The sequence below is a fragment of the Eretmochelys imbricata genome, chromosome 10 (genome assembly GCF_965152235.1).
Source record: "Eretmochelys imbricata isolate rEreImb1 chromosome 10, rEreImb1.hap1, whole genome shotgun sequence".
Lineage (NCBI taxonomy): Eukaryota > Metazoa > Chordata > Testudines > Cheloniidae > Eretmochelys > Eretmochelys imbricata.
The window spans coordinates 62,792,772-62,811,123 of NC_135581.1; the positions used below are offsets into that span (position 1 = coordinate 62,792,772).

Sequence of the window (18,352 nt, forward strand, 5' to 3'; positions counted from 1 at the left end):
TTAACTTTCTTGTCTTTGTCTGCATATTCTTGTTGCAGAATAACTCTTTTGCTGTGGTCCTGTGCTTGTTGAATTCTCTTTAATTCTTCCCTCTCTTCAACAAACCACCAGGGATTGGTTGGAGCCATTCTTCTTTCTTACAGCTTTTCGCCCCCACTGTAGTCCTGGCTGCATCAACACTTGCTTCTTTGAAAAACTGCCATTGTTCTTCAATGTCATCAGTCTGTGGCTTTAACTTTTCAAATCTATCGGTTTAAGGTTGTTACTGGCATAAGGCAAGGTTGCATACTATCCCTACTACTCTTGTGCATTGTTATAGACTGTGATGAGAACAGTGATGGCTGCTGCCGAGAACATTGGTATTGTTTGGACAAGAGATAATATGCGAGACTTAGATTTTGCAGATGATATAATATTGGTTCCCAACTTGGATGGAATGAAAAGACTCTTTTTGAGCATAAAAGCAGAAGTGGTCAAAGTGGGACTTTGTATCAGTACACAGAAGACCACGATCATGAAGGCAGGAGAGAATGTTGTCAGCCCTGTCAAATGAGTGACTGATGGAGAAGAGTTTAAAAGAGTTGATGACTTCATCTATTTTGGAGGTACAATATCTGCTAATGGTCAGCTCACTAAAGAAATGAGGGCAAGAACCAACAAAGCCAGTGGATATTTTTCCAGTTTGTCAAACAGCTGGAAGAGTAAGAAGATAAATCTACACACTAAAATGAGATTGTACAATGCTATTGTCCTCCCAGCACTACTGTTGCCTCAGAAATGTAACAGATGGTGAAAGTACATAACAGGAGCTGACTGCATTCCACCAGTGTTGTTTAAGAATAATCTTGGGGATTCATTGGTGAGATGATCTAACCAATGTGGAAGTGTTGTGTTGCATAGGTCAGCAGACTTCAGACTCAATAATCAGACAGAGACAACTACAGTGGTTTGGCTGTGCCATCAGAAGCACAAGCTATACCTTAGATTGGATCCCCCCTGGAGGGAAGAAAAGGGATGGAGGACAAAGAATATCTTACTGCAGGATGATCAAAAAGAATGTGACCATCATGCAGACAGCTTACCATGGAGTCAAATATCTTGCTCTAGACAGACACTAGTGGAAAAAATGGGTTGTCTCATGTGCCACTGGGCACAGGAGATTCCAAAGCTAAAGTATAGATTTTAGGACCTTGGCCTCCACAAAAATAAACTACCCCAACCTACAGTAGAAATGTGCTGAAGGTGTAGAAATTAATAGGGAAACATACATTGGTACACAATAGAGAACAATACTATTTACACAGGTTTCCTCCCTGTACTGTCAGGATGGGGAGGAGTTGTCACAGTAATTCAGTATTCACTTTTGGATTTTTTTCCCTCCTTAGGAAAAATATTTATCCCTAAAGAAAAGCCCATAGAAACCCACACTGAGGAGAAGGTAACCCTGGAGCCAGAATTAGAAGAAGCCCTGGCTGGTGCCTCTGATACTGAGCTCTATGACCTTGCAGGTTAGTTAATGTGTTTGTAAGTGTAAAATCTTCTTCAGTCCAGTACTGCCTGCCTCTTCCACCAGGAGTTTGAGTTGTCACTGCATGCTCTGTTCTTACACTGGTTAGACCGGGTTATCTTCAGCCTCTCTATCACTCACCCTATTTTTAAGCCATTATGGAATCTAGGCCTCTAAAATGTGCACAGATGTTAGAAATGTGGAGCAAACACTGGTGCATAAGTGTTAGTATGGGCTCAAGCCTGCATCGTTCTAATGCACTTAGTTGCATGCACTTTGAGCGGGGGTGTGATTCGCAGCTTGAGGAGACACGTGCTAGTTATCATCGAGCTAGCATGCTAAAAATTGAGTGTTGATGCCTCAGCATGGGTGGCAGGAGGGGTAAGTGCCCCAAGTACGGACCCACCCAAGACCCTAGGGACATTCTCAAGGTGGTTAGCTGCTCATGCTGCTGCTGTTACATTCTGTTTTTAGCACGCTAGCTTGATGAGAGTTAGCATCAGTATGTCTCCTCAAGCTGAGACTCACACCCCCAGCTCGAAGAGTAGATGTGCCCTGAGTATCTTTTCACTCCAATTGCATTTAATTCCCGCTGTATCATTGGAGGTGCTCAGCACCTTCTAGAATTGGGCCTTCAATATCATTCAGAGCATTTGCAACTGTTTTCACTATTTTGCAAAAAAGACACAATGTTGTGTATCCACAAACATCTTTCAAACAACCAGAACCCTGTCCAGCTACACCCAATGTGCATCTCACACAAAATATGCTATCTACAAAATTTCTGGTCCATATTCAACCCTTATTTCACACACCGTTACCAGTGGTGTGAATGAAAAGACGAAGAATAAAATGCAGCTCTACATTAGGTTTTTTGTTTGTGTTTTACAATGGTCAGTACTAGAGCTGGTTGGGAATTTTCCATTGAATTTTTTTTTTTTTAAACAGAAAGTTCAGTTTTCAGAGAAATACAATTTTCCATGGAAAATTTCAACTTTACTGATTTTTTTTTTCAATTTTTCATTGGGAAAATCTAAAAATATTTCAGTTTGTTGAACTGAGTTAAAACATTTTGTTTTGAGTCCGTTCAACGTTAAATGACATCTGCCTAAGGTGGTGCATTGCCACAGAGGAGTTGTAGTTCAGATGCTGCATGCCCCCATTCTCTCCTGTGTGCAGAGCTCCTTTGCCAGACTACGTCTCCCATGATGCACTGCAGTCTCTCCTCTGACCAAACCCTGTGGTGAATCATGGGAGCTGTATGACTGCGGAACATAATTCAGCCAAAACAAATGTAGAAATATCAGAATTTGACCTGGGATGGAAATTCCAGTTTCTTCTCAGCTGTAGTCAGTACCCAACTCACTGTATTAGAACATATAGCACAAATAAAGACTAAGATATGATTGTATAATGGCCCTACTAAACAGAGGGCTGCAAATAGCCCACAATGGCAGTGTAATAGTCACAAGTGATATTATCTGAAGACAGGTTTCAGAGTAACAGCCGTGTTAGTCTGTATTCGCAAAAAGAAAAGGAGTACTTGTGGCACCTTAGCGACCTAAGATAGCGACCTTCATGTCTGTGATTGCGTGACCAGAGAGATTGAAGTGTTCTCCGACTGGTTTATGAATGTTATAATTCTTGACATCTGATTTGTGTCCATTTATTCTTTTACGTAGAGACTGTCCAGTTTGACCAATGTAAATGGCAGAGGGGCATTGCTGGCACATGATGGCATATATCACATTGGTGGATGTGCAGGTGAACGAGCCTCTGATAGTGTGGCTGATGTTATTAGGCCCTGTGATGGTGTCCCCTGAATAGATATGTGGGCACAGTTGGCAACGGGCTTTGTTGCAAGGATAAGTTCCTGGGTTAATGGTTCTGTTGTGTGGTATGTGGTTGTTGGTGAGTATTTGCTTCAGGTTGCGGGGCTGTCTGTAGGCAAGGTCTGGCCTGTCTCCCAAGATTTGTGAGAGTGTTGGGTCATCCTTTAGGATAGGTTGTAGATCCTTAATAATGCGTTGGAGGGGTTTTAGTTGAGGGCTGAAGGTGACGGCTAGTGGCGTTCTGTTATTTTCTTTCTTAGGCTATCTTAAAACAAAAAAACTTCAAATCCAGACTCCAGCGAGAAACTGCTGAATTGGAATTCATTTGCAAATTGGATACTATTAATTTAGGCTTAAATAGAGACTGGGAGTGGCTAAGTCATTATGCAAGGTAGCCTATTTCCCCTTGTTTTTTCCTACCCCCCCCCCCCCAGATGTTCTGGTTTAACTTGGATTTAAACTTGGAGAGTGGTCAGTTTGGATGAGCTATTACCAGCAGGAGAGTAAGTTTGTGTGTGTATGGAGGTGGGGGGATGAGAAAACCTGGATTTGTGCTGGAAATGGCCCACCTTGATTATCATGCACATTGTAGGGAGAGTGGTCACTTTGGATGAGCTATTACCAGCAGGATAGTGAGTTTGTGTGTGTGGTTTTTGGGAGGGGGGTGAGGGGGTGAGAGAACCTGGATTTGTGCAGGAAATGGCCCAACTTGATTATCATGCACATTGTGTAGAGAGTTGTCACTTTGGATGGGCTATCACCAGCAGGAGAGTGAATTTGTGTGGGGGGGTGGAGGGTGAGAAAACCTGGATTTGTGCTGGAACTGGCCCAACTTGATGATCACTTTAGATAAGCTATTACCAGCAGGACAGTGGGGTGGGAGGAGGTATTGTTTCATATTCTCTGTGTGTATATAAAATCTGCTGCAGTTTCCACGGTATGCATCCGATGAAGTGAGCTGTAGCTCACGAAAGCTCATGCTCAAATAAATTGGTTAGTCTCTAAGGTGCCACAAGTACTCCTTTTCTTTATCTGAAGACAGTCACTCTCTTCAGTGTCTGTGTAAGGAAAATCTGATTGTAGAGGTAAAAAGCCACAGTGAGTCATGCATTCTTGATTCATAGATACCTGTGAAAGGATCCCTCAGGTCCAAGCAGGCAACTAATCCGAGGAGAAGGATCAGATACCTAACCATTATGTTGTTTCTGATAGAATACTGTGGAAACTGCCTCTGTACTAAGATAATTTTTATTTGCTGCCTCTTTTATTGAAGTCTGGTTTCTTTCTTCAGCCTATTTCTAGTTCTCATATAAATCCTTATTGCGGTGTCTTCCATTATGTTTAAATGTTTTCTTCCCCCTGCCCCATACTTTAGCACCCACAGAAATCCCAAGATGGTTAAGATGTTCATGTCTGAATGTAAGAGTACCAGGATATAGACAGATAATATGCATGCTCCACTGGTGCATTTGTAGGAAAGAACCTATAGTCAAGTTCTCCAAACTTTCAACTTACAGTATTAGAGGTTAACCAAGCCTCACCTATGAACACATATGACCCAAGACAATAACAACACTCTGATTGATAATCTAGCTAGGGAACTAAATTGGAATTTGTAAAATGCATGTTTCCTTTGCAAACTTTATTAACATTGGATTTTACTACTGGCATTTTTATGTTTATAGCTGTTCTTGGGGTGCACAACATGGTCAACAATCCACAGTTTGATGAAGAAGGAACCAGCAGTAAAGATGGAAAAGGAAGTGTGAGAAGTAAGTAAACAGATTTCCTTTGCAGTCTGCTTGTATTCTTAGGTAGTTATATAGTTAGTTGGGGGTTGTTAGTCTAATCAGTATAGTATCACTGGACCAATCCTTCATTAACCCTCATTAATCATGAGGAGGAGCTCTTAAATGAATATAATTTAAATTAAAAATTCATACTATCAATAGTGTGTTACACAAATAAATCACTCTAGCAGGGAGCTCAGCTTTCCTCAGAAGCAAGGCTTGCTAGATAGTGGTGGCAGAGAGGATTGGGAGTGCACAGGATCATAAGTGTGGGAGTGCAATGGGAAGCAAAGGCATCTATGTTTCCATGCATCCATGTGCATATGGATGTGGAGCTCCAAAGACAGTAAGTAGAGCACTGGCATCTGCACAGTTACTGAGAAATGACCATGTGATCATTATGCAAGTCAGACCATCTCATCCAATCACAATCACACTGTACATACACACATCACAGGGTCGGTCCTGGGGCCGGTTTTGTTCAATATCTTCATTAATGATCTGGAGGATGGCGTGGATTGCACCCTCAGCAAGTTTGCAGATGACACTAAACTGGGAGGAGTGGTAGATACGCTGGAGGGTAGGGATAGGAGACAGAGGGACCTAGACAAATTAGAGGATTGGGCCAAAAGAAATCTGATGAGGTTCAACAAGGACAACTGCAGAGTCCTGCACTTAGGATAGAAGAATCCCATGCATGGCTACAGACTAGGGACCGAATAGATAGGCAGCAGTTCTGCAGAAAAGGACCTAGGGGTTACAGTGGACGAGAAGCAGGATATGAGTCAACAGTGTGCCCTTGTTGCCAAGAAAGCTAACGGCATTTTGGGCTGTATAAGTAGGGGCATTGCCAGCAGATCGAGGGACTCGATCGTTCCCTTCTATTCGACATTGGTGAGGCCTCATCTGGAGTACTGTGTCCAGTTTTGGGTCCCACACTACAAGAAGGATGTGGAAAAAATGGAAAGCGGAGGGCAACAAAAATGATTAGGGGACTGGAACACATGACTTATGAGGAGAGGCTGAGGGAACTGGGATTGTTTAGTCTGCAGAAGAGAAGAGTGAGGGGGGATTTGATAGCTGCTTTCAACTACCTGAAAGAGGGTTCCAAAGAGAATGGATCTAGACTGTTCTCAGTGGTAGCTGATGACAGAAAAAGGAGTAATGGTCCCAAGTTGCAGTGGGGGAAGTTTAGGTTGGATATTAGGAAAATCTTTTTCACTAGGAGGGTGGTGAAGCACTGGAAAGCATTACCCAGGAGGTGGTGGACTCTCCTTCCTTTGAGGTTTTTAAGGTCAGGCTTGATAAAGCCCTGGCTGGGATGATTTAGTTGGGGATTGGTCCTGCTTTGAGCAGGGGGTTGGACTAGATCAGTGGTTCTCAAAGCCAGTCCGCCGCTTGTTCAGGGAAAGCCCCTGGCAGGCTGGACCGGTTTGTTTACCTGCCGCGTCCGCAGGTTCGGCCGATTGCAGCTCTCAGTGGCCGCGGTTCGCCGCTCCAGGCCAATGGGGGCTGCGGGAAGCAACGCAGGCCAAGCGACATGCTGGCCGCCCGTCCTGCAGCCCCCATTGGCCTGGAGCAGTGAACCGTGGCCACTGGGAGCCGCAATTGGCCGAACCTGCGGACGCGGCAGGTAAACAAACCGGTCTGGCCCACCAGGGGCTTTCCCTGAACAAGCGGCGGACCGGCTTTGAGAACCACTGGACTAGATGACCTCCTGAGGTCGCTTCCAACCCTGATATTCTATGATTCTATGATTTGGATACCATTACAGCTGTGGGCCACTAACTGGGTAGCATCCCTAGCTGAGACAATTCCAGGTTAGTACAACCTGATGCTTGATGTGTTTCTAGCACAGTTCACAATATGTCAGGTCCACCAAGCTGCATTCAGCACTGTGAGGAGGGTACTTGAAAATAATGCTTTCCCTATTATTGCATCTGATCTGTCACTTGTGCTTTTTTGTTGGACTTGCAAAATAATACCCCGCACAGTTTAAATGATCCTATTATTTGACTGTTGTGTGTTCTTTGTGGGATTAAGTACATTCTACAGGAGGTGTACGCACTCAGAAAAATAATAACAGTCATAATTATTAAAAAAACTAAACAGTATTCAAATCTTATTAATTGCTTTTCATCAGAGATGATCCTGAGCTGCAGAGTTTAGATCAAGATCTGAACTTCCCCTAATGTTTGGAGTTCTTTGCTCCAAGGGTTTGGCTCATTTGGTCATTTCTCAGTAACTGTGCAGATGCCAACCCTAAGGAGTAGCTGCAAAGTTTGGATCCAAAGCCTTTGCACATCCTGAGTTTACAGCTGTTCAGATCCAAGGTTCCAATCCTGCATCCTTCTGTGCATTTCAATACTAGATTGTGATGGGCCCTTGCCTGAGTACACAGGAAAAGGTAGCCACACAAGAAGCATCCCTTCTTGTATGGGCTGTGACAATAGCAGTTGTTGTCAGCAGAGACTTTTCATCTCCTCCCTTATCTGTGTGAAGAGATCACCCAAGAGGAGGGCATGGAGGTAGGCAGAACAGGACTGAGATATCTCTGCAACCCTTCCCAGTGGGAATCTGTTCAAATTGCAGGCTATCCCAGAACATGCAACTGCTTATGGTACTAATTCACATAAACTTGAGATTATTTTTGTTGTACTGAGTCAAAATGTCAACTGTGTGGGTTTGGTAAACTATACTCCAATCACAAAGTTGCTCTGTCAGATCACTTTGTTCCTTTGTCCAAAAGCAATAACTTTTCCTAGCTTAGTGTAATTTTTCAGTAAAAAGGGGGAACACATTTCAAGAGCTGATTATTAACATGACAAAACAGTTCCCTAGTTAAAGAAATAAGATAAAATTCATGGGCAGTGGCAGGCAGCACAACAGGAGGAGAAAATCACTGCTAACTACTCATGACATGGTAAAGTAGAAAGTCTACTCTGTGGACAGGGTTACAATCTCTAACAAATAGTCCTTCAATGGCTGGGCCTTGGCTCTCAGCTTAGTCGAATACTGCTACAAATGCAAAAACATTTTGGTGTAATTTTTACTTTGAATCCAAAAGGTGGTGAATTCTCCAAGTGCATTTTATTAGCAATCTCCAACAACATTAGTAACTCTCTGAAGGCTGCTACTGGAGTATTTATGGAGGCATTGGAAGGTCCTGTGGGGAGTGGACTGGGACATGCTCCACAGCAAAAGGAGTTGGAATCTGCTCAAATAGTGAAATCCAGCTCAAGACTTATGTAACAATTAAGTTCTACAAAGAGCTTAGGTGTGATTTAATTGGTGTATTGGCTTTTTCCTAGCCCAGTGCACAGGGTAAGTGTCACCCATTGCACCTCATGGAAATGCATGTAAACTTTCAGGTTTCAGCACAAGCCCCTTGAATAGAACATGACTTTTTGCACTACAAAATAACCATGTTTAAACACAGTTGTGGTCAGTAACACATTCCTTTCTTGACTGTAGCAGCTTGGGTGGGCAAGGTTTATTATTCATCTCCACAATTATAAGCAGGGGAATTATAGGTATTAATTGTGCTGTATGCTAGGATTTTTATGCATCTCCTGGAATGATCGATTTTCTTTTATAGTACATGGCTGCCAACATTAAAAATCATATCGCTTTGGAGCAGGGATATGCAAAGACTTCATAAATCTCTGTGTTGGCAGAGAACTGCTTTTCATGCTTTGATAGTTTTATTATTTAGAATGTGCGGATGTTGCAATTTTACAAGAGCTAATTGAATTTATAGCGGGGCTGCTAATGTCAGAGATGGAGGTGGAGGCTAAGGGGCCTCCTCATCGTAGTCTTTGGTGTTAGCACTGTCTGTTTAGAGGGAAAGGGGCTCTTTCTCAGAACATATCCAAATATTTTCACAAGCGCATCTCCCTTTGCAGGCTTTATGGCAGGACCATAAACCCTGGGTTCCTTTCAGTATTGGTATTTTATATCCTGTGCAATAGACTTCATGCTTCCCTCAGAGCTGGATGCACATGGTTGGCTCAGAGTGACTGCACTGGGAGCTTTGCACATAAAGCTGAGGACGGAATTTGTCCCTAATGATACAGTTCAGGACTCCGGTCACATACCATAGGTTAACATGCTTCCCTTCCCAAGGACAGATGCTCAGAAGGGGCTGGAACTAACCTGACCGTGCCTGCAGGTTCTCCGGTGCAGACTTCCTACCATACTCTCTCCTTTGTGGTGATGGGGCCAGAACTTCCAGGAGATGGCAAAGATCTGCTGGAAAGGCAGGGTCCACCCCAAAGAGCACAGTTTGGGTTTGGTTTTAATTGCAAGGAAAATAGGTGTTCATTAGATTTGCTGAAAGCTACTGCAAAGGGGATACATTGCAGCCAGAGTCTCCTCCTGGCAGCACCCTGGCAGACGCACCTACACCAGAGGTGGGCAAACTATGGCCCGCGGGCCACATCCGGCCTGTGAGACTACCTTGCCCGGCCCCTGAGCTCCCAGCTGGGGAGGCTAGCTCCCTGCCTCTTCCCCGCTGTCCCTCGTCCTCCGCAGCTGCGCGGGCAGCGTGGCTTGTGCCCGCCCACCTCCCAGGCTTTCCAATAAGCCTGTCCTGCCGCTCTGAGCGGCATGGTAAGGGGGAGGAGGGGTTGGATAAGGGGCAGGAGGTCCCGGGGCATAGTCAGGGGGTGGTTGGATGGGGTGGAGGTTTGGGTGTGTGGGGCGGTCAGGAGACAGGGAGCGGGGGGATTGAATAGGGGGTGGGGTCCTGGGGATCCCAGGGGGGGACAGGGAGCAGGGGAGGTTGGATAGGGGGTGGGGTCCTGGGGGGCAGTTAGGGATGGGGGTCCTGGAAGGGGGCGGTCAGAGGACAAGGAGTGGGGCAGGGGGTTGGATGGGGTGGGGGGGGCCTGTCGGGGGCGGGGTGTGGATAGGGGTCAGGGGATAGGGAGCAGGGGACAGAGAGTGCGGGGGGGTTGGATAGGGGGTGAGGGCCAGGCTGTTTGGGGAGGCACAGCCTTCCCTACCTGGCCTTCCATACCGTTTTGCAACCCCAATGTGGTCCTCCGGCCAAAAAGTTTGCCAACCCCGATCTACACCATGCCTGGAGGAGGTGCAGTTTATCCTCCTTCCATGCCAAGCCAGCTCTGCTGGCCAGTGTGGAGAGGGGAGTGAGATGTGGCCATGCCCTTACCTAGCTCCTACCCTTTGTAAGAGCACTGCAAGGCACCAGGAAAGAGAAAGCCTGTGCTCCCAACTTCATTGTAGCCAGCCCCTGCAGAGAGATGTAAGAATGGGGGAGAGGACAGCGCTGGTCACAGTTTGGTGTATAACCCTAACTCTAGTGTATATAGCACAGTGAATGTCATACCAGACACTTCATGTCACCCTCATCTGGCTGTGTTAATAGGTCTGCTAGAAAGTTGCCCCCCGGGAAAAGTATTTTCTACTACTTTCCCACAACCTAGGAAAAGAAGTGTTCTAAAGTGTATCTCAATAATTATTCATCTCTGCACTTTAGCTGCACTTTCTTTCTTGCGTATAGCTACATAAACTAACAACAAACAGTGGGAGAGCCAACTGAATGATACCATTCTTCACTGGCCACAAAAGCATCAGCAGCTCAGAGAAACACTAGTCAGAAATCCAGAACCCTTCCTTCCCAATGCTCGACGGCTCACAAGCATTCATCACAAACATGAGATTTGTCACAGAAACATCCAGCTTGCCTCAACCCAAAAATAAGCGAGAGTTCAGAAAAGCCAGTTTATTTTTGATGATGCATGTTTAATTAGATCCTGTGTTTCAGATGTGGTCAAAGGTGAAAAGGTCAAGCCAATTTTCGAGGAACCACCTAATCCAACCAATGTGGAAGCAAGTTTGCAAAGGATGAAAGCAAATGATCCTAGCCTCCTTGAAGTCAATCTGAATAACATAAAGGTATTTGGATAGGGATTGTGGCTTCATTCTCTTTGCTGCAGGAGGGTTCATCTGAGATGACAAGATTTACAAAGTTTTGTTTAGAAGCATGGGGTTTTGTTTTCAAACATGTTGCTGCATTTACAATATTTGGGAGGAACAGGAGACTCAGGAGAGAAAGAGAGGCAGACAGGAATTGTCCCAGTTATTCCAAGGGTCACCAGCACCTGACATTGAATTAGCTGCCAATTAGAACTCCAAGCAAGGGTTCCCTTCTGCCTTCATTTCTCTAACAGCTGGTAAAGCAAGAGACCTCCTGGGGCACGCAGGGGTGCTGGCACAATTTGTATAGGGAGGGTGCTGAGAGTCATTGAACCAAACTGTAAACCCTGTATCTGATGGAAACCACTTCAAGCCAGCAAGTGCAGCAGCACCCCTTGTTCCAGCACCTATGGGAGTACCGCACAATTGTTGGCCTAATTCACTTAGCCCACAGATGAAAAGGGAGAAGTTGGGATGCTCAGACGCTGAACATTGCCCCCACACTGAGCTGGAGCAGTAGCCTTTGTCTGCACAGTTCAGAGTGGCTGGTTGGATCTAGGAATAGGATAAAGCTTTGTTAGTGTTTGCTTTGAGCTCAGAGGTGGTGACAAATAGTAGCTCGTTATTTTTTTCCCTTTTTTGTTTCATATTGTTTTAAAACTAAGTACTTTTCTAAAAGGACCAGCATGTTGAGTTGATTCATTGTATCCTTCTTTTTATCAGTACAGCTTGTTTGGTAGCAATCTCACCTCCAGGTGTCTAATTCCATATCAAGATTTAGGCTCATGCCCGAAGCTGACACTGCATGTTGTACTAAGGGTTTATGGATTGGTTATTCACCCCTCATTATACGGTTTCTGGGCACGAGTGTACATTTGAAAAAAATAAGCAATACCAGTGATCCAACAATACAAGCACAAAACTATGCCACAGGTCACCACTCACTCTCACCTGCAGGTAACAAATCCACAACCAATAGACCTCCTCGCAGCCAGCAGCAAATTTGTGTCCCAGCTAAAAAGCCAGATTGAACAGATGTATTTTACGCTCCATCCCATGGGGCCAAACTCAGGCTTTGTTAGATTGCAAGAGGGAGCCTATGCGGATGATGGGGGCCTGCCCATGAGAATATTATGGCCATCCTTCAGGATTTCAACCCTGGAGACAGACAGCAAGAGATTGCCACCAGTCTTAATTTCCAGGATGGTGCATGGTAGAAGAGATGCCTAGAGGATCATCAGTTCTCAGACTTTTTAGGACTTTACAAGCACCTTTCATTGTACGTAGAAATGAATATAAAAAACAGTGCAGAGCAGTGTTTTCGCTTTGGCCTGCCTTGCTTAAAAGGTGATGGCTGCATTCTGCCCTAGCTCAAGGCGCTGAGCAGTCTTCAAGGGCAGCCACAAAGCTGAGCAAGTTACAGTACTCTGGCCTGACGGGCTTTGTAGAGCATGGGGAATGGCTAAGAAGTTGTACAGAGAGGCAGTGTTAATTAATGTAGCAATCATCAGAATAAATGTCTGGTGATATGGTTGGATGTAATGTTTACTGGGTTTTGTCTTACTGTAGAACATCCCAATTCCGACGCTGAAAGAATTTGCCAAGGCTTTGGAAACCAACACCCACGTGAAGAAGTTCAGCCTCACAGCTACTCGAAGCAATGACCCTGTTGCTGTTGTAAGTTGAAACACAACTTGAAAAGACAGAATTGTTCACTAAGGCTGCATTTGTCTCTAGGTGGGACTTGTTTTTCAGATGTCTCCTGTGACTGTGCACAGTGGCATTATAACCTGTTCTGTTCTAGGAATACACTCTACCTCCATGAGTCTGTTTGCAGTGCTTTTCTAGGTACTAACCACAATTCAGATTCTTGGTGTTATCTGAAGCTTTCAGAGTTTCAAACTCACACCACATCTTCCCTGACTCTTCAGGCTTTTGCAGATATGTTAAAAGTGAACAAGACACTGAAGAGCCTAAATATAGAATCCAATTTCATCACTGGGGCCGGCATTCTGGCACTGATTGATGCACTAAAAGAGAATGAAACCCTGACGGAGATCAAAATTGACAACCAGGTAAGGAGTGGGCAGTAAACTGGTGCCTGCTTTGTTTAGTTTCTAGGTAGGTTCCATATGTTCTTCTATAATATTTTAGGTTTGGGATCCATCAAAGAGGCAAGGTAAAATCCTATGGATCAGCCTTTTTTGCACCTCATTCCCAAGCACATGCTGCTAAGCAACAGAAAAGAAAACTGACCGATGCTAAAAAGAAAGCCCAGAGGAAGTTCTCCAGAGATGGGGTTCTTTCTCCAGTTTGTAGCACATTACTGAATGTAACCACTTCTCTCTCTTTTGTGAGAAGATGTTTCCTTTTCTTTTCACTGTGTGTCACCCAACAGAGGCAGCAGCTGGGGACAGCTGTAGAGATGGAGATTGCCCAGATGCTTGAGGAGAACTCCAAGATTCTCAAATTTGGATACCAGTTCACAAAGCAAGGTCCAAGAACCAGGGTAGCTGCAGCTATCACTAAAAATAACGATCTAGGTAAGATGCTACAGACATTCATCAGCAATTCTTTCAGGCCAGCTCCTGCCCTCCTTATACATTTTGTAGACAAAAAAATAGTCAAATAGTGCCAGATCCTGAGGTCATTAATCAGTTTTTACTGAGTCCTTTCTCAGGCAAACACCCATTGACTTCAGTCTGGGTTTGCCCCAGTAAGGACTTAGCAAAAAATTAGCAAATGCATGCTTTGGTGCAGATACTTTATTTTTGGCAATACTTAAACATCCTGCTGAATTCCCATGATATACTTTATTTCCTGAAATTCTAATTGTCCCCAGCAGGGTAAAGGCTGATTAAATCTCTCATCCTTATCATTTAGACAATTACTCTAGTATTTTGCCTTCTCCAGGTTTACATCTACGCTGTTTTGCATTGGCAAATATCACTGCCTATTTAGTACAATAGAATACTTCATAAAACCATATATCTGGAAAAGCAAAACATTGGAAGCAGAGGCAAAATGACGGACATTTGCACTGCAAAGGCTTTGGGATAATGCGGTCTGTTCGCCAAGAGCTTTAATGTTTACATTAAAGGAAGTTCATAGCCAGGCTGCAATGAGAAGTATTCTTCTAGCTTTGCCTGTTTTGTTCTGTATTTTAGAAACACAGCATCACAGACATGGCCTCCCAGTGCAGTTTGGTAACGCCAAAGCCTATCTAGTATGAACAGCATTAATCTGGCCTTATGGCTCAGTGCAGACTGAACAGGGTTACAGAATAGCTAACGCTGTGGAATGCAAGGAGCACCAGCACAATGGACTAGTTAGAACTTCCCAGGCCCTCTTACAGTGCATTGCTGAGTGCCGGGGGACTCCTCCATTCTATTGCAGGGAATAAGACGTCACCCGGAGTAGCGCAGCTCAGAAAACAATAGTAGAATGTCATTGATGTGTGCTTCATTAAACTGCATCCTCCCCAAATAATCCATTTTCAATGCAGATCTGTGGGTTAATTAAGGTTTGCTGTATTATCCAATGGTCCATGCAACCCAGAAATCTATTCTGAGACTAAAATGTTTCCTTTTGGGTCTGATTTGATATTTTCCTTGTTGTTAGTAATCAGTACCATGTGAAAGTATATCATAAAAAGTCTGATTCTTTCATACAGATATGTTTCTCACAAAGACATCAAATGACTTAACCATGCATATTTTCATATAGTGTTACCATATGGAACAGCTGTTGATTTTTGGCTACATCACACTTAAATGAATCCAGTGAGAAGGATCTAGCACTCCCACACACCCACAGTACCTGTATCAATTTAGTTGGAGCAATATGGCCTTTAAAAAAAACAAACAAACAAAAAAAAACAGGTTATACAAGCCATACTGATAACCTAAATTTAACCATTGGAACAAAATACCAAGGGGAATGGTGGATTCTCCATTGCTTAAAGTTTTCATATCAAGACTGGATGCCTTTCTGGAAGATATGCTTTAGCCAAACTCAAGGTTTGGAGTTCAATACAGGGATAACTGGGTGAAATTCTGTGGCCTGTGGTTACATGGTTACTCAGACTAGATGATGTAGGCCCCTTTTACCCTTAAACTATGAATCTGTGAAATCTCTGGACACAATCCTGTACCTCCTAGAAGATACTGATGGGCCAACCTTCCCATTGATTTGAGTGAGAATTAAGGGTACTATGCACTTTCCTTAACTGGGTCCTTGAGAAGGGAAGTACGAATAACCCAGTTTTCTAGTCCCAAATAGTGTCACATTGAGACATGTGCTTGGGTGCTTAGTAAGTTAACTCTGAGAGATGGTTTTTGATTTTACTGGCATAGTTCGTAAAAAGCGAGTGGAAGCAGACCGGCAGTAGCCATGCCTTGGAGGATGCGAAGAGGTATTGAAGGCAGCCGACATATTGAAGGCAGCCGACACAACAGCAATCTCACAACATCCACTGGTCAGAAGGGAAGACACTGGAAAATCATTGTAATGAAGGTTGCTCATTTCCGTTAATGTCCCCTTTAATCATTAAAATTGTTTACTTTCATATTTAATGTTTATGAAAATATGATTGTGTTATTGGAATATATGACGCTGATATCCACAACTTAGGGGTGAAATATGTCTTACTGAGCATCAGCTGGAATCACATTGAATCTTTTACATTGATAAAGGATTCTTTATATAAAATGGGCCTTTACCACCCTGTCCTGCAATGCCTTAAGCATGTGAATAATCCTCACTTGTGTAATTCCATTGAAGTCAATGGGCTGCTCAGGTGAGTAGAGACTACTTATGCCAATACCGGTTTGCGGGATCACACCCTTAGGCCCCAATTCTGCATTCAGATCTGTGCTGTTGGAACTCTGCACTTGTACAGATCCCCGCTGACTGCAGCAGGGTTCTGCCTGTGTGGATCCAGCTGTGGGATGCATTTGTAAGTATTGTCAAAGCCTATTGTTTACATGTGTTTTAAGTTAGGTCGATCACGTCATCAATATTACACTGACATGTATTCTTATTCCATGATGTAAAGTAAAAATATTAGTGTTGCCAAACCTAGAATACCTTAACAATGTCACTTTGTTGTTTTTCTAATCCATTGAGGATTTTTTAAAAAAAAACAGAATGCCAGGTTTACAGCTATAAATCTCATTAATCTCAGTATACTGAGCAGAGCTCTTTTTGGTTTGAACCACACTGTTGACTGTTTTTTAATTTATGTGCATTTATTAGTATAAATGACAGAATTGTTCTCAGGACCTGTTAGATAAAGAGTGAGTAAAATATTTAATCCAGGGCCGCAGCAGTTCTGCCCGGAGATGGACGGAGAAGAGTAACATGTACCAATCGCCTAGTTTACATTTTTAGCATCTGAATCAACACTAATTCTCTGTGAAGCAAAGTGCTTAAGCCTGATTCCAATGGGACTTTAGCAATAGTACTTAAGCACTTTGCTGAATAAGGGCGGACGTAAGCACGTGTTCCAATGATTTGCTGAAGCAGGGCGTTAACCCAGAATTCTGTACATTGTGCTGAACTCATGGAAGATACTTGTACAGCAGCAATTAAACCCAACATGCAACAGCATTAGAACAAGTCAGTGGGGTATTGTGAAAAGATTGTGTGAAGCGTTTAGTTGGCAATATAATTTCATTGTATTGTGTATAGTTTTATAGTATCAGACATTAAGTTCTAGCCATAATATATATATATATATATTGTCTTTGCCAACATCTGAGTCTGTTAAATAGCCAGGGGTTCACTTTGATCATATTTAAATGTAATGCAAGAATTAAGGAAGTATGCTATTAACGGGTTTAGCTATACTAATTCTTTCAGAAAGCTAAAGGTGTTTAACTGGGGCCAACAACCTGTGGTACCCTTGAAACATTAGCCTCTCTGCCCTCTTTCCGGCCTACCCCCCCCCCATCATTTGTGCTGGCAAAAGAGTTCTTGCCAGGGGAATATGGAAAGGGAACGAATGGTGCTCTGGCATCTTTGAGCCTGCAGAAGACATTGGGCTGGGATCTGTAAATCAGGAGGGGATGGAGTCAGGGGAGCAGTCAGGGTGTGTGGGATATTCCCCCATGAACCTGGCAGATTCCTGAACAGAAATCTGTCTACGAGTCAGTGCTGCTTCAGACAGTATAAATTCACCCTCTGTGCCATCTATGCCTCTTGTAAAACGGGTGGGACCAATGCTCCTGAGGGGTGCAGTGGGGGAGCACTGCTCCTGAGGGGTGCCGTGGGGGAGGGCTGGGTCTCTGCACTATGGCCCTGGTTGTATAAAGCACTTAAGCACATGCTTAAGTCCTAGTGACTTCCAGATAAGCATAAGTGCTTTGCTAAATCAGGGCCTAAGAGTGGTATCTGCAGTACAACCATCTTCCCTGAGCGGTTTAGGGTTCTGGGGGGCTTTCAAGGCCCCCTCCCTCCTCCAGTACAGGGTTAGAAACTCCTCCTCCTCAAGGGAAGAATGGGAAAGAAATTCTATGAGAGGACCCTGTGGAATTACCAGAGAGTTTTCCCCATCCCCAGGCAGAATTTGCTGTAAGAATGGACATTGACCCACATAGTCTTAAAAAAAAAAAAGGGAGACTGAATTCCTTCACATGGTCCGATATCGTGCATACCATTATGCGAGCAGTCCTTAAAGCCAATGGGGCTACTTGCATGCGTCACAACTGCTCTCGCATGATTGTGGGTTTGCAACATCAGGCCCCAGATGGGGGGAAGAAATTTGATTCAATTATCCTTATCCCCAAAGCCAAAGATTTCTGATATGGACAATCTTCAGCCTGAAAAGAAATCTGTTCTGACTCTGACCTTTTCCCTATTCCCTTCTTCGGGTTTGTTTTTGTTTTTGTTTTTGTTTTTTTTTGGGGGGGGGAAGGAAGGATCGGGGGTTCCCAAGTACATCTGGCTGGTTTTTTTTACATTTTAATGATTTTTTTTAAACCAGTGATGTTTTTTAATGGGATCTAGTGCGTTCAGAACAAAAACAAGCGTGATGTATTTATAGTCTGATCCTCCACTCAAAGTGTAAATGACACTGTATTTGCATGCAGCAGTTCTAGAATGGGTGGATTGGTAGGATTGCTTTGTGATGTATGGCAGCATGTCCCCCTGTGTCTATTTGAGCAGAGCCATTGTGAGGTGGCCACATTCATGTCATCAACGGTTTGTAACATTCCACTTGGTAGGCTAAACAAGGAAACAGGCTTTGGGAGGTGCGGGTAGTCTCGCCTTCCTTCCATCGT

General features: G+C 43.9%; 1 protein-coding gene across 5 annotated transcripts in view; it reads left to right on the forward strand.

The window, feature by feature from the left end:
• LOC144271036 (tropomodulin-2) overlaps positions 1-15,510 on the forward strand; it is a 33,692-nt gene extending 18,182 nt beyond the window's left edge. The window contains exons 3-10 of one of the 5 annotated variants that reach the window (XM_077828095.1): positions 1,386-1,508; positions 5,025-5,104; positions 7,963-7,969; positions 10,918-11,048; positions 12,639-12,746; positions 13,001-13,144; positions 13,468-13,612; positions 15,425-15,510. In XM_077828095.1, coding sequence (XP_077684221.1) covers positions 1,386-1,508; positions 5,025-5,104; positions 7,963-7,969; positions 10,918-11,048; positions 12,639-12,746; positions 13,001-13,144; positions 13,468-13,612; positions 15,425-15,459 — 773 coding nt within the window. In that variant the 3' untranslated portion in view covers positions 15,460-15,510. Of the gene's footprint in view, positions 1-1,385; positions 1,509-5,024; positions 5,112-7,962; positions 7,970-9,366; positions 9,380-10,903; positions 11,049-12,638; positions 12,747-13,000; positions 13,145-13,467; positions 13,613-15,424 lie in introns of all 5 variants that reach the window. The other 4 variants (XM_077828094.1, XM_077828092.1, XM_077828093.1 and 1 more) reach the window with 4 other exon arrangements.
• The last annotated feature ends 2,842 nt before the right edge of the window (positions 15,511-18,352 follow it).